Source organism: Staurois parvus, unplaced genomic scaffold (genome assembly GCF_062004578.1).
Source record: "Staurois parvus isolate SC_StPar_1 unplaced genomic scaffold, SC_StPar_1.0 ptg000151l, whole genome shotgun sequence".
Classification (NCBI taxonomy): domain Eukaryota; kingdom Metazoa; phylum Chordata; class Amphibia; order Anura; family Ranidae; genus Staurois; species Staurois parvus.
In genome coordinates this window covers 21,245,601-21,261,150 of record NW_028317947.1, presented here as the reverse complement: position 1 = coordinate 21,261,150, position 15,550 = coordinate 21,245,601, and the positions used below count along the sequence as shown (strand labels likewise).

The 15,550-nt window shown below is 48.8% G+C and overlaps 1 protein-coding gene across 1 annotated transcript in view; it reads left to right on the top strand.

The window, feature by feature from the left end:
• The first annotated feature begins 5,763 nt into the window (after positions 1 to 5,763).
• Positions 5,764 to 15,550, top strand: part of NSF (N-ethylmaleimide sensitive factor, vesicle fusing ATPase) — a 114,820-nt gene continuing 105,033 nt past the window's right edge. Inside the window, exon 1 of the mRNA XM_089674621.1 lies at positions 5,764 to 5,903. Within this exon, the coding sequence (XP_089530747.1) occupies positions 5,892 to 5,903 (12 nt within the window). The 5' untranslated portion in view covers positions 5,764 to 5,891. The remainder of the gene's footprint in view (positions 5,904 to 15,550) is intronic.

Here is a 15,550-nt window from a genome sequence, read left to right as displayed (position 1 = left end):
CCTTAATTTCTATGTTTAAAAGTAGAACTCCAGTCCTGGAAGCAAGTGAAAAGTGAACTTTACCAACATTGTTAAAAAATAGAAAAACAGCTTTTCTGAAACAGCAGACTTTTGCCTCTGTCTGCCTCCTGCCACTGCTCTTTTGCGTTATTTAATGGCCACCAATGACTTGGGTCCGCAGGAAAATGCTGCCGCGAACATCCATAATGTCACTACATCAGCATCGTTCTCTGCAACATTCTAGATTGCCCACCCCAGGCACACAGAAGAAAGGACCTGTGTCATGCAACCTACCAGGAGATCCCTCAAAAAAAGGAATGTATACAGAAAAATTGTATTTCCAGTTCAAAGGGGAGTACTCCATGCAACTAGAGTAACTGCAACTGAAATCTGGAATGTTATTATCTTTCTTTAACCACTAGATGGTAGTCATTTCCAAATGATCAGCCATGAATTCATCCCATGTGTAAGGCTGGGCACAGATCAGTACAAATCTCCCCATTAGCAATGGTGAGATATCCATCTGTCCTTGAACAAGTTACATGATTGGCATGACCTGCCATGACCTCCCCTATGCTATGCAATGCTTTGAGTCTTACACAGAAGAGAATGGAACTGGGACCTGCGCACAGGGAGATGATGAAAAAAAACTCCTTATCTGCATCTTGGTTCAATACTAGCATCTCTTTACTACTCATTTATTTATTTCAGGTATTTATACAGCGCCGTCAATTTACGCAGCGCTTTACACATATATTGTACATTCACATCAGTCCCTAACCCTCAAGGGGAGTATAATCTAAGGTCCCTAACTCACGTTCATATATACATATATATATATCTATATATATTAGGGCCAATTTAGACAGGATCCAATTAACCTACCAGCATGTCTTTGGAGTGTGGGAGGAAACCGGAGTACCCAGAGAAAACCCACGCAGGCACAGGGAAAACATGCAAACTCCAAGCAGGTGGTGCCATGGCTGGGATTTGAACCAATGACCCTAGTACTGCCGGGCGGACACTACTTCTTGAACTACCTAACTTGGAACGTTGGTTGTTTTCTGTGTGCTCCTGTGGTGCCTTGCATTGATCCAATGCAGGAAAATACCAGTCATAGTGATGGTCTGAACACCCTCCTGTTCGGCTCATGGTAGAATATTCCAACCTAAAGAAATTTCTACCGCGAACATCGAACATAATGCAAGTCTATGGGACTCGAACTTGTAAATTCAAAAGTGCCCATTTTGAAGGCTTATATGCAAGGTATTAGCCATAAAAGGAGTATGGAGACTCGGGTACTGCCCTGAGGGACATGAATCAGTGTAAAAAACATTTCAAAAAGTACTGTTTTTATAGGGGCAGTCATTTTTCATCGTTTAAATGAAAAAAAAAAATTAAAAAAATCCTTTAACCACTTGCCGACCGCAGATAGCCGTATGACAGCTTCACCACGGCCGGCCAGTTCTGGGAGGGCGTCAAATGATGTCCTCACTGAACGCTCCCTCCCGTGCTCCTCCGGGGAGGTGCACCAGGTGATCTCCATGATCGCTATGTCCTACGGACACAGCTGATCACGTGATGTGGTAAACGGCCAATCACAATGGCCTTTTACCATGTGATCAGCCATGTCCAATGGCACAGCAGATCACCAGTAAATGCAGTTATTGGTTATTGGCTGCACTTTCCTCATGCTATCACAGCGTGAGGAAAGTACTGCCTATAAATGGCAACTGTCAGTGGACTCATCGGTACTGATCTTCAGGGCACTGATGATCAGTGCCCAGCAGTGCCACCCACCAGTGCCGTCCACCTGTGCCCAGTAGTGCTGCCCACAAGTGCCCATCAGTGCCACCCACCTGTACCCATCAGTGCCACCCACCTGTGCCCATCAGTGCCTAGTAGTGCCACCCACCAGTGCCCAGCAGTGCCTAGTAGTGCCACCCACCAGTGCCCAGCAGTGTAGTCAGTCAGTGCCACCCATCAGTGCCGCCTATCAGTGCCCATCATTGTTGCATGTCAGTGCAGCATCATCAGAACCAGCTCATCAGTGCCGCCTATCAGTGCCCATCAGTGCTGCCTATCCGTGTCACTTCATCAGTGCCCATCAGTGCCGCCTATCAGTGCTTATCAGTGCAGCCTCATCAATGCACATCAGTGAGGGAGAAAAATTACCTGTTTGCAAAATTTTATAATAGAAACAAAGACATTTTTTTTTTTTAATTTTTGATATTTTTTTGTTTATATTGCAAAAAATAAAACACTCAGTGGCGATTAAATACCACCAAAAGAAAGCTCTATTTGTGTGAAAAAAATTATAAAAATTTCATATGGGTACAGTGTTGCACAACTACGCAATTGTCATTCAAAGTGCGACAGCGCTGAAAGCTGAAAATTGGCCTGGGCAGGAAGGGGGTAAAAGTGCCCCGTAGGCAAGTGGTTAAATATCATGTCTGGAGGGGTCCCCTTATACTACCTTAAAAGTTGCACTGTACAATGTATAAGACTGACATTTTTTTAAATTTTTTTTTTTTTTAAAGTGCGTAGGTGTCCCCCTAAAAGCCATACCAGGCCCTTTTGGCCTGGTAGGACTTTTAGGAGGAACCCCACTCCCAAAAAAAATGGGAGCAAAAAAAGCGTGGGGTCCCCCTTAAATTCCTACCAGACCCTTGATCTGAGCACAGGCCTGGCAGGCCAGAAAAGAGGGAAATGAACGAGCCCCCCCCCCCCTCCCTGGGCCTTGCGAGGCCACGTGCTCTCCAGCATGGGGATGGTGTCCCCATGCCGAAGAGGACAAGGGCCTCTTTCCCACAACCCTGGCCGACATTTAATCACGATGCCTGCCACCACTGTCGACCTGAAAAAGAATTAAAAGAAAAAAAAGCAGCACCGCCCACAACACTGGCTCCCACCGTCTGACAGCTGCACCAGGATGACAGTTCTTAAATAGGGTGATGACATCACCAGGGGGCGGGGGACATCATCATGCCCTGTCATTGGCCAAAGCATAGCACCTGACCTGTGGTTAGTCTCAGCAATTAGTCATTAGTCTAACCCCTGGTTCACATCTGTGCAGGTGGTGCCGCTGCGGGACCCACACAAATACCTGCACCACCCACACAGGGGAATGCGGGGCCCGCACAAATACCTGCAGCTGCACCACCCACACAGGGGGATGCGGGACCCGCACAAATACCTGCAGCCGCACCACCCACATAGAGGAATGCGGGACTCGCACAAATACCTGCAGCCGCACCACCCACACAGGGGAATAGGAGACCTGCACAAATACCTGCAGCCGCACCACCCACACAGAGGAATGCGGGACCTGCACAAATACCTGCAGCCGCACCACCCACCACCCACACATTTTGGGCGCGTTCCGGTGAGTTTTGTATGCATTTTTGATGCGTTGCAGTACGTTTGTGATGCTTTCTGCTTAATTTTTTTCCTTTCTGTTTTTCTTCAATTCACATAGGGACATGTGCATTCCAGTGCATTTTTGGTGCGCATTGGTGCGTTCAGGTGTGTGTTTGATGCGTTTTACCACGTTCCAGTACAATTCTCTACAGGAAAAATGCAGCCTGTTCTACCTTTTTTCTGCAACTGGAACACACTGGAACTGCAAGCACTGATGTGAACTATGACATTGACAACCAAATCACCTACTTTCTGTGCATTTTGGATGAAAACATAACTGAAGGCCCCCATGTGAAAGGACCCTAATTCTATTCTGAATTCTGAGCCCCATCTGCAGCTGCTCTCTCTCTCTGCTCATAAAGGCAGAGTCATTGCCATTGGCTCCTGCTGCTGTCAGTCAAATCCTGTGAGCAGAGGGCGGGGATCAGGGCTGAGCTGCTCTATGTGTGTCAATAGATGCACAGAGCCCAGCTCTGGATCAAGCCAAGGTGTGCCCCCATAGAAAGCGGCTTCCTATGGTGGAGCACCAAGAAGAGAAGCAGCCAAGAGTACTGGTGGGGGACCCCAGAAGAGGATGTTCGGGGCCGATCTGTGCAAAATATCATTACATAGAGCAGGCATGTATAACACGTTGATCCTTTTAACCACCTCCCGTCTGGCCGTTGTATATAAACGGGCGGATGGTGGCAGTGCAGGGTTGGGTGGCCGTTTATAAACGGCCTCCCCGCACCCTGCTTGTGCGCGCTCCCTGGGAGCGCACAGCACCGCGATCCGGTGCCCGCTGTGGAACACCGATCGTTGGATGGGACCTCTGTAAGAGGTCCCGATCATGTGATCACTGATTGGCCAATCAGTGATCACATGCAAAGTAGTAAGCAAGATGTCACTTGTGACATCATTGCTTACTATGTGTGAAATCTGTGAATGATCACAGAGGTCACATTGTACAGGGCTATTTACAACAACCTTGTACCATGTGACAAGCTGTGACCAATCACAGCTCACTCAGTAGTTCTCAATAGCTGCAAAAATGCAGCCAGAGAGAAGGAGAAATGATTGATTTTACATCCTTTATGGGTGTAAAAGCAATCAGTGTAAAAAAAAAAAATCTTCATCACCCCCCCCCAAGTAGTACAGTGTCACCATGGTGACACTGTACTGCTAGGGTGACAGTATGTAAAAAATAAATAAATAAATAAAAAATATTAAAAAAAAATTTTTTTTTAAAAATGTTTAAAAATTATAATTTTGGTTATAAACTAATTTGGGCTATTTTTTTTTTACTAAAAATATAACGGAATAAATTTTGGCCTAGATTTATAATGAAATATTATTTATTTGCAAAATTGTATATGAAAAACACTTTTTTTCAAAATTTTTGGACATTTTAATTTACATAGCAAAAAAAATAAAAATCCCAGTGGTGAATAAATACCACCAAAATAAAGCTTTATCGGTCTAAAAAGAATGCTAAAAAATGCATATGGGTACAGTGTTGCATGACCGCGCAATTGTCATTCAAAGTGTGATAGTGCTGAAAGCTGAAAATTGGCCTGGACAGGAAGGGGGTGAAAGTGTCCGGACTGGAAGTGGTTTATAAAAATAAATAATCTTTGCAATTGTTTTTATTTCTTTGCAGGCAAAGTGACAGATTTGCTTTAGTAGATTGGCAACTTGGGGGGGGGGAGCAAAAATAAATGATAAATAAGAAGCTTGAGAGGGGAAAGTGAGGTATTGAAAATAAAAATGAAATATGAATTACTGTCTTAAAGCGGAGTTCCACTAAAAAGCAGACGCTCTGCTTATTTGCCCCCCCCCCACTGCCATATTTGGCACCTTTTGGGGGGGAGGGGGAGCTGATACGTGTATTTGACAGGTACCCACTTCTGGCTCAGTTCGCCGCGGCGAAGTGAGACAGAAGTTTGGCCGCCTCCTCTCTCCCAAAGTCTCCTGGGTACCTTCACAGGTCCTGGAAGACTGCTGGACCAATGAGAATGTGCAGCGCCACTCACGCATGCGCAGTGGGCACCCTGGTGCCCACAGTTGTGATGCCTGAGCCAGGGAGAGAAGAAGGCGAGAATGGACGGCGGGGCTGAGAACATCGCAGGACCCTGGGACAGGTGTGTGTTTAATAAAAGTCAGCAGTTTAATAAACACAAAACTGACTGGAACTCCACTTTAAGCAAAAAAAAAAATCCCAAGTAGAAGCACAGCAAAATTGTATTAAAAAAAAGATAAAATAAAATAAATAACTAAGCTTTTTTTTTTTTTTTTAAATCCAGGATTCAAAATGGTGCTAAAGGAGCTTGCCCTTCTTCCGGGTTACGCGATGACGCCATAAGCTGCTGTTGTAGGGAGTCATGTGATGAGACAGAGTCCCGCCCACTGAGAGAATCTCTTCGGCCCCTTTGCTGAGCTGGTGGTGCAGCTCTGTCAGCCGGTGGACGCGGTGTGAGGTGACAGGAGCGGCCATGGCGGGCCGGGTGAGTGTCGGGTCACCTCAGAATGGGATTTATAGAGAAGGAGGAGGGGGCAGAGCCGCCATGACACTGGGGAGGACCTATGCGGGATGTGTGTCTCTCATAGAGATGTATATACACAGACAGACATTGTGTTTATTATTATACATTATATATACATCTACATACATAAACATGTATACATACACACATATCTACATACATACACATACATCTACATACATACACATGTATACATACACACATCTACATACATACACATACATATACATGCATACACATACACACATGTATATATACACACACATCTACATACATAATTGCACATGTATATATACACACATCTACATACATACACATGCATATATACACACATCTACATACATACACATGTATACATACACACACATCTACATACACATGTATACATACACACACATCTACATACATACACATGTATACATACACACACATCTACATACATACATACACATGTATACATACACATCTACATACATACACATCTACATACATACACATACATCTACATACATACATACACATGTATACATACACACACATCTACATACATACATACACATGTATATCTACATACATACACATGTATACATACACACACATCTACATACATACACATGTATACATACACACACATCTACATACATACATACACATGTATACATGCACACACATCTACATGCATACACATGTATATATACCTCTAGTTATATATTTCTTATGAGGCGGAGAATACAGCCAGGAGGTTCCATTCACCCCTGAGCGTTGCCGTCTTTGGTTGACTTTAGCGCATTTTTTCCCCGCATTTGTACACGTGTGACGTTTTGCACATTTTCAGAATTAGTGTCTTTCTTTTAGCCAATGGGAAGCCAGTCCCTAGGAGACGGTTGTTGGGTGTGAAGGCTCGTGGAAAGCGTCTCGCACGGTTTTTAAGCGCTCATTGGTCGGATCCCGTCGTGACGCACTGTGAGCGATGAGGGGTTGCACGGCGCGTAAACCGGCACGGCATGGCTGGCCACACACTATACAGTCTGATTCGGGGGCGCGCTGACCATTTGGAAACTCAGGCACTGCCCGAGGGCCCGGGGTCTGTAGGGGGCCCCATGAGATGCCCCTGGTACCTTTTTCAGCAAGGACACAGGGAGTTTGGGCAAGGACACAGGGGCCCCATGATCCCCTATTGCCTGGGGGCCCCATGAGTTGTCAGTCCGCCCCTGGTCTGATTGTACCATTTCCTTTAGGCCGCGTTTGCATAAATGCGTTTTTCACGATGCGCATAGGGTAGACCAGGGGTCTCCAAACTACGGCCCTCCAGGTGTTGAGGACCTGCAAGTCCCATGAGGCCTTGCAAGACTCAACAGTCACAGGCAAGACTCAGAGGGGCACTAACATAACAAATGGCAGAAGCCCGCTTTCAGGGCATTCCCTCCTGGGGGCATACGGCTCTAAACGTTTGTGCTTAGTGCAGTGTCCAGCCACAGCAGCTGTTAGCCTCTCAATAGAGTTTTCAATACTCCTTTTGTTTATCTTCAGCCTGCCCACCGTGATTCATACTGAGCTTTGTTCTTCTGTTCGATCAGGACTTGGTCACACCATCTCCATTGGTCAGCACCAGGGATGAGCTCAGATCCTAGTCGGAACCCACGTTAGGTATCCCGTCAGGAAGCTGTCAGTGTGCACTGCCCAGGCATACCTCACCCCACGTCCCTTGTATTTGTGTGGCTGTGGGTTGACTAATGGCTCAGCAGCTTACGGTTGGCAATGGGCAGTGACCGCCTCCTGGCGGGATAGCTCAAGTGGGCTCAGACTGTGGTCTGGACATGCCTGAGCTCATCCCTAGCATGCACAGGTCCACTGCAAGGGGTACCTAGAAATAAATAGTTCTCTTTGTGCCCTGTATACATCAGTGGTGGTAGAAATTCAAACCTGTTGCGTTTCTACTCGGCGAAACTCACCGCTGCAGCTCATAGACTCCAATGAAGTGTCGTTTTTGACACCAGCTGAATAAAAGGTGTCATGTGATGTAACAAGGGACATGTGGTTTAGCAGGCTGGTGTGAAGGAAATATTTTGGAGGCAGAAAGTAAATAACATCCCTTTGGAATGCAGACAAATGTCAGCAAGGTGCTTTTCTTCCAGAAAATACATTGAGGTTTGTTTACTAAAGCTGGAGAGTGCAAAATCAGGTGCCCTTCTGTATAGAAACCAATCCGCTTCCAGGTTTTATTGCCAAAGCTTCATTGAATAATAAGCTGAGGGTAGAAGCTGATTGGCTGTCAAGCACTAGTGCTCCAGGTTTAGTAAATCTCCCCCATTGTGTAGCTGTATGAATGTTTGTGTGCAGCGTGGTGGTCAGGCGGGCAGGGGTAATATGCAGAGCGGTAACCAGGCAGGGGTAATATGCAGAGCGGTAACCAGGCAGGGGTAATATGCAGAGCGGTGACCAGGCAGGGGTAATATGCAGAGCGGTGACCAGGCAGGGGTAATATGCAGAGCGGTGACCAGGCAGGGGTAATATGCAGAGCGGTGACCAGGCAGGGGTAATATGCAGAGCGGTGACCAGGCAGGGGTAATATGCAGAGCGGTGACCAGGCAGGGGTAATATGCAGAGCGGTGACCAGGCAGGGGTAATATGCAGAGCGGTGATCAGGCAGGCAGGGGTAATATGCAGAGCGGTGACCAGGCAGGGGTAATATGCGGAGCGGTGATCAGGCAGGGGTAATATGCAGAGCGGTGACCAGGCAGGGGTAATATGCAGAGCGGTGATCAGGCAGGGGTAATATGCGGAGCGGTGATCAGGCAGGGGTAATATGCAGAGCGGTGACCAGGCAGGGGTAATATGCAGAGCGGTGACCAGGCAGGGGTAATATGCAGAGCGGTGACCAGGCAGGGGTAATATGCAGAGCGGTGACCAGGCAGGGGTAATATGCAGAGCGGTGACCAGGCAGGGGTAATATGCAGAGCGGTGATCAGGCAGGCAGGGGTAATATGCGGAGCGGTGACCAGGCAGGGGTAATATGCGGAGCGGTGATCAGGCAGGGGTAATATGCAGAGCGGTGACCAGGCAGGGGTAATATGCAGAGCGGTGACCAGGCAGGGGTAATATGCAGAGCGGTGACCAGGCAGGGGTAATATGCGGAGCGGTGACCAGGCAGGGGTAATATGCAGAGCGGTGACCAGGCAGGGGTAATATGCAGAGCGGTGATCAGGCAGGGGTAATATGCGGAGCGGTGACCAGGCAGGGGTAATATGCGGAGCGGTGACCAGGCAGGGGTAATATGCGGAGCGGTGACCAGGCAGGGGTAATATGCAGAGCGGTGATCAGGCAGGGGTAATATGCAGAGCGGTGATCAGGCAGGGGTAATATGCAGAGCGGTGACCAGGCAGGGGTAATATGCAGAGCGGTGACCAGGCAGGGGTAATATGCAGAGCGGTGATCAGGCAGGGGTAATATGCAGAGCGGTGATCAGGCAGGGGTAATATGCAGAGCGGTGATCAGGCAGGGGTAATATGCAGAGCGGTGACCAGGCAGGGGTAATATGCAGAGCGGTGATCAGGCAGGCAGGGGTAATATGCGGAGCGGTGACCAGGCAGGGGGTAATATGCAGAGCGGTGATCAGGCAGGGGGTAATATGCAGAGCGGTGATCAGGCAGGGGGTAATATGCAGAGCGGTGATCAGGCAGGGGTAATATGCGGAGCGGTGACCAGGCAGGGGTAATATGCAGAGCGGTGACCAGGCAGGGGTAATATGCGGAGCGGTGATCAGGCAGGGGTAATATGCAGAGCGGTGACCAGGCAGGGGTAATATGCAGAGCGGTGATCAGGCAGGGGTAATATGCAGAGCGGTGACCAGGCAGGGGTAATATGCAGAGAGGACCATTATAATTGGTGAATCGGGGATGACTTTGTATATGTTATGGGTAGTCATGTGATATTGTCATTCACGACTGTCCTTTATTGTTTGTGGCAGCCTGTGTGTAGGACGGAGCTCAGCGATTGCCTGACGATGGAATCACGGCTCCTCGGTACATTTGGAATTAGTGCTGCTCCCGTCATTAATATCCCATTAATATTCTATCCTTTGCTGCTGTGTGTTGCCCCCCCCTCCCTCCCTGTGGGCGATGGGAGCATCTAAATGAGTCTATTTCCCCGGCTTCTTCCAGCGGCAATGTCCTTTCCAGGCTGACTGTTGGTCTTGTTGTGGATGAGATCGCGCTGGGAGTGGGAGTTGTATCATGATTTGATTTCTGTTTGTTGTCAGGTATTCGCAGCAATGCAGATGGGTGTGAAGCTCCCAGTGGCCTTCATTTATTAGAGGAACAGGAAGATGCAGTAACCTGTATCAGTGACTAAGCAATCATTTGTTATCACGGCACTTGGCTTATAAAAGATTCAGTATGGATGAATTTGGTGTCTTGCCCCATCATTGCACCTTGTTCTGCCTTTTCAACAGTCATTCCAGTTTTGTTTAGAAAAATAAAATTCCTTCTAAGGATTCGATCGTTTGGAAAGTGATTCACGGTGGGCGCCGCAACCGCTAGCTGAGTTGATTTTGAGGGTGGCACTGCCTGCCGAATGCTTCATGGGGTAACATTTTGCTGCAGCATAAAGCATTGCGGTCATTGTGTAAAAAAAGAGAGGCTGCATGTTATAGTTGGCCAGTCAGGAGCTGTAAAACCGCTGCCTGTTTTTACCCCCCCTCAGGCCACCCGTGTGAACAAGGCCTACGTGATCTATGTGCATTACAAGGTTTTTAGCAAACATTTTGGCTGATGAATACTTTTTGTTTCTATCACACCTGTTGAGATGGTTCTCCATTATCAGCACCTGGGACAATCTGTGTCTTCTGAAGACATCCGCCATGTCTGCAGATCTTTATGCAGGCCATAGATGGGTCGAAAATCGGCCGATTTTTTTTGGCCGAAAATAAAATTGGCCGATCTTCGGATCGTTAGTGGGCTGTTTGTTCGGCCGTTTTTCGGTATTTTGGCAGATTTTTTTTATCGGTAAAGTTGGAAAAAATCGGCCGATTTTCGAGGCAATGATGGGCAAATCGGCCGATCTTTTTACCGATAAAAAAATCTGCGCATGAGCAGTGACCTGCAAGAGGAAGACAAAAAGAAGAAGGACAGGAAGAGGAGGAGGAGGAGGAGGAGGAGGAGGAAGAGGAGGAGGAGGAGGAGGAAGAAGAGGAGGAGGATGGAGAAGAGGAGGAGGAGGAGGAGGAAGAGGAGGATGAGGAAGAAGAAGAGGAATTCCAGTCCGGCAAAAAATCTCCCTGCAGAGAGCTCCGCTATTTCTTTGACAGTTCCTTGACATTTATAGCGGTTGCAACAATGTATCTATTTGTTTCCGAATAAAAACATCTGTATCCTAAATGGATACAAATACATTGTTGCAACCGCTATAAATGTCAAGGAACTGTCAAAGAAATAGCGGAGCTTTCTGCAGGGACACTTTTTGCCAGCTGTAGACAGGATGAAAATCGGGCGATTTTTATTTATTAATTTTTTTTTACCGTAGCTGGTAACGTCGGCCGCTTGAACAACCGATTTTTCGTTTTGTAAAAGAAAAATCGGCCGATTTTCGACCCGTCTATGGCCTGCATTAGTCTACGTTCATATCTGTGTGGGTGGTGCCGCTGCGGATCCGCACGAAAATCCATGCAGCCGCATCACCCACACAGAGAATTGCGGTCCCGCGGGAGGGTGCCATTACTTCTAATGGCACGCCGCCCGCACTGGAAAACGCAACCGTACTGGGAACCGAGGTTCCCGTGCGGGCTGCGTTTTCCAAAGATGTGCAGGGACGTCTTTTCCTGTGTGTCACGGGCACAGGAGTCCATTCAAATGAATGGGCTCTCTTGCCCTTGCAAAACGCGGCCCGCACGGCCGCATAGATGTGAACCTAGCCTAACCTTCGGTTCACATCTGTGTGGGTGGTGCGGCTGCAGATCCGCACAAAAGTCCATGCAACCGCACCACTCGCACAGAGGAATGCGGACCCTCAGGTGGGGGCCATTAGTTCTAATGGCACGCCGCCCGCACCGGAAAACGCAACCGTACTGGGAACCGAGGTTTCCGTGCGGGCTGCGCTTTCAGAAATGCAGGGACTTAAATGAATGGGCTCTCGTGTCTGCGCAAAACGTAGTCCGCACGGCCCCATATATGTGAACCAGGGGTAACACCCCAGTCACTTTGGGTGCAACTTGGCATGCGATTTGCAAATCATATGCCCTATTGTCCACTATTAGAGCGGTCGTATAGGTGTGGTTCCAACTTGGTCAGAGCCGCACCGATTTCTATAGCAGTACATGCACTACATTTGTTGTGATTTGCATAGACATCTGTTTCTGATGTCTTGCAAATCGCACCTTAAATCGGCAAGTCACCTGACTTTCAAATTGTGCGACTTCGCTGTAAATCGCATGATTTAAAAATCAGCTTTGATGTGACCGGGGTGTTAGGCCCCATTCACACAGGGCAATTAACTGTGGGCCCCATGCAGGGTTGACTTTTATTGGCATGGGGAGGCGCAGGCGTTGCTGTCTTGTGGGACACGTGGCTGCATGGACACAGCCGCTATGTCCCAATATGACACTCGGGTGCGTACAGAAGCAGGTCCCCGAACTCGCCCTGTATGTGTTCAGGGATGTGCATCCACACGTCATATTGGGACACAGCGGCTGTGTCTGTGCAGCTGCACGTCCTAGTAGACAACAACGGGGCACTGACATGGGCGATACACACAACACCTGGGCATCCCCATGCTGGTGATAGACCGCCCTGCACAGAGCACGCAGCCAATTGCTCTGTGTGAATGGAGCCTTAGGGCCTCAATCACACGGCCATAAAAAAAAAAGTGCATTTACAACCATTTCTTATGGATCTGAGCACAGCTGCATTCACCCAGGTGCGTAAACATGCACTGCATTCAGATCTGTAACAAAATCCCCAAATCTGCATCTGAGGATGTGTATACATGTATGCGATTTGAAAAAAGAACAGGACAATTTTTATACATTAAATAATGAATCTATTTACTGATCGTTTACACAAAAACTTTTGTTCTTTGGTTATAATCAGTACATTATTTATTGCTGTGTTATGGCCATGTGATTGTAGCCTAGAAGAGTGAAAACCTTAGGCCTCACTTGTATTTGAGGTGGGGGTCAGTAAAAATACATGTCTGATCCATGTTTTTGCCCATCCCCTTTAGGCTGCACTGACAGCTGTAGGGGATGTACATGTGTTGTCATGATGCCTCGGTATGCGGCTACGATATATGGTGAGAATGCCTTTTTGCTGTCCTGCTGTTCCCTCCTGGGATACCAGTGTTGTATGTCCCAAGTGGCATTACTTTCCATTCATGTAATCAGGCAGCACCAGATCTTGCACGTGTGCAGACAGGGATGTGGCATCTTCTTCTATGAATGGTGGAAAGTCCTGCCTCCTGGGCTATGAATGGTGGAAAGTCCTGCCTCCCGGGCTATGAATGGTGGAAAGTCCTGCCTCCCGGGCTATGAATGGTGGAAAGTCCTGCCTCCCGGGCTATGAATGGTGGAAAGTCCTGCCTCCTGGGCTATGAATGGTGGAAAGTCCTGCCTCCTGGGCTATGAATGGTGGAAAGTCCTGCCTCCTGGGCTATGAATGGTGGAAAGTCCTGCCTCCTGGGCTATGAATGGTGGAAAGTCCTGCCTCCTGGGCTATGAATGGTGGAAAGTCCTGCCTCCCGGGCTATGAATGGTGGAAAGTCCTGCCTCCTGGGCTATGAATGGTGGAAAGTCCTGCCTCCTGGGCTATGAATGGTGGAAAGTCCTGCCTCCCGGGCTATGAATGGTGGAAAGTCCTGCCTCCCGGGCTATGAATGGTGGAAAGTCCTGCCTCCCGGGCTATGAATGGTGGAAAGTCCTGCCTCCCGGGCTATGAATGGTGGAAAGTCCTGCCTCCCGGGCTATGAATGGTGGAAAGTCCTGCCTCCCGGGCTATGAATGGTGGAAAGTCCTGCCTCCTGGGCTATGAATGGTGGAAAGTCCTGCCTCCTGGGCTATGAATGGTGGAAAGTCCTGCCTCCTGGGCTATGAATGGTGGAAAGTCCTGCCTCCTGGGCTATGAATGGTGTAAAGTCCTGCCTCCTGGGCTATGAATGGTGGAAAGTCCTGCCTCCTGGGCTATGAATGGTGGAAAGTCCTGCCTCCTGGGCTATGAATGGTGGAAAGTCCTGCCTCCCGGGCTATGAATGGTGGAAAGTCCTGCCTCCCGGGCTATGAATGGTGGAAAGTCCTGCCTCCCGGGCTATGAATGGTGGAAAGTCCTGCCTCCCGGGCTATGAATGGTGGAAAGTCCTGCCTCCCGGGCTATGAATGGTGGAAAGTCCTGCCTCCCGGGCTATGAATGGTGGAAAGTCCTGCCTCCCGGGCTATGAATGGTGGAAAGTCCTGCCTCCCGGGCTATGAATGGTGGAAAGTCCTGCCTCCCGGGCTATGAATGGTGGAAAGTCCTGCCTCCCGGGCTATGAATGGTGGAAAGTCCTGCCTCCCGGGCTATGAATGGTGGAAAGTCCTGCCTCCCGGGCTATGAATGGTGGAAAGTCCTGCCTCCCGGGCTATGAATGGTGGAAAGTCCTGCCTCCCGGGCTATGAATGGTGGAAAGTCCTGCCTCCCGGGCTATGAATGGTGGAAAGTCCTGCCTCCCGGGCTATGAATGGTGGAAAGTCCTGCCTCCCGGGCTATGAATGGTGGAAAGTCCTGCCTCCCGGGCTATGAATGGTGGAAAGTCCTGCCTCCCGGGCTATGAATGGTGGAAAGTCCTGCCTCCCGGGCTATGAATGGTGGAAAGTCCTGCCTCCCGGGCTATGAATGGTGGAAAGTCCTGCCTCCTGGGCTATGAATGGTGGAAAGTCCTGCCTCCTGGGCTATGAATGGTGGAAAGTCCTGCCTCCTGGGCTATGAATGGTGGAAAGTCCTGCCTCCTGGGCTATGAATGGTGGAAAGTCCTGCCTCCTGGGCTATGAATGGTGGAAAGTCCTGCCTCCTGGGCTATGAATGGTGGAAAGTCCTGCCTCCTGGGCTATGAATGGTGGAAAGTCCTGCCTCCTGGGCTATGAATGGTGGAAAGTCCTGCCTCCTGGGCTATGAATGGTGGAAAGTCCTGCCTCCTGGGCTATGAATGGTGGAAAGTCCTGCCTCCTGGGCTATGAATGGTGGAAAGTCCTGCCTCCTGGGCTATGAATGGTGGAAAGTCCTGCCTCCTGGGCTATGAATGGTGGAAAGTCCTGCCTCCTGGGCTATGAATGGTGGAAAGTCCTGCCTCCTGGGCTATGAATGGTGGAAAGTCCTGCCTCCCGGGCTATGAATGGTGGAAAGTCCTGCCTCCCGGGCTATGAATGGTGGAAAGTCCTGCCTCCCGGGCTATGAATGGTGGAAAGTCCTGCCTCCCGGGCTATGAATGGTGGAAAGTCCTGCCTCCCGGGCTATGAATGGTGGAAAGTCCTGCCTCCCGGGCTATGAATGGTGGAAAGTCCTGCCTCCCGGGCTATGAATGGTGGAAAAGGAGAGAAGCGCCTCTAAGTGCAATAAGTCTTTTAATTCAAGTCTAAATGTAGAAACACT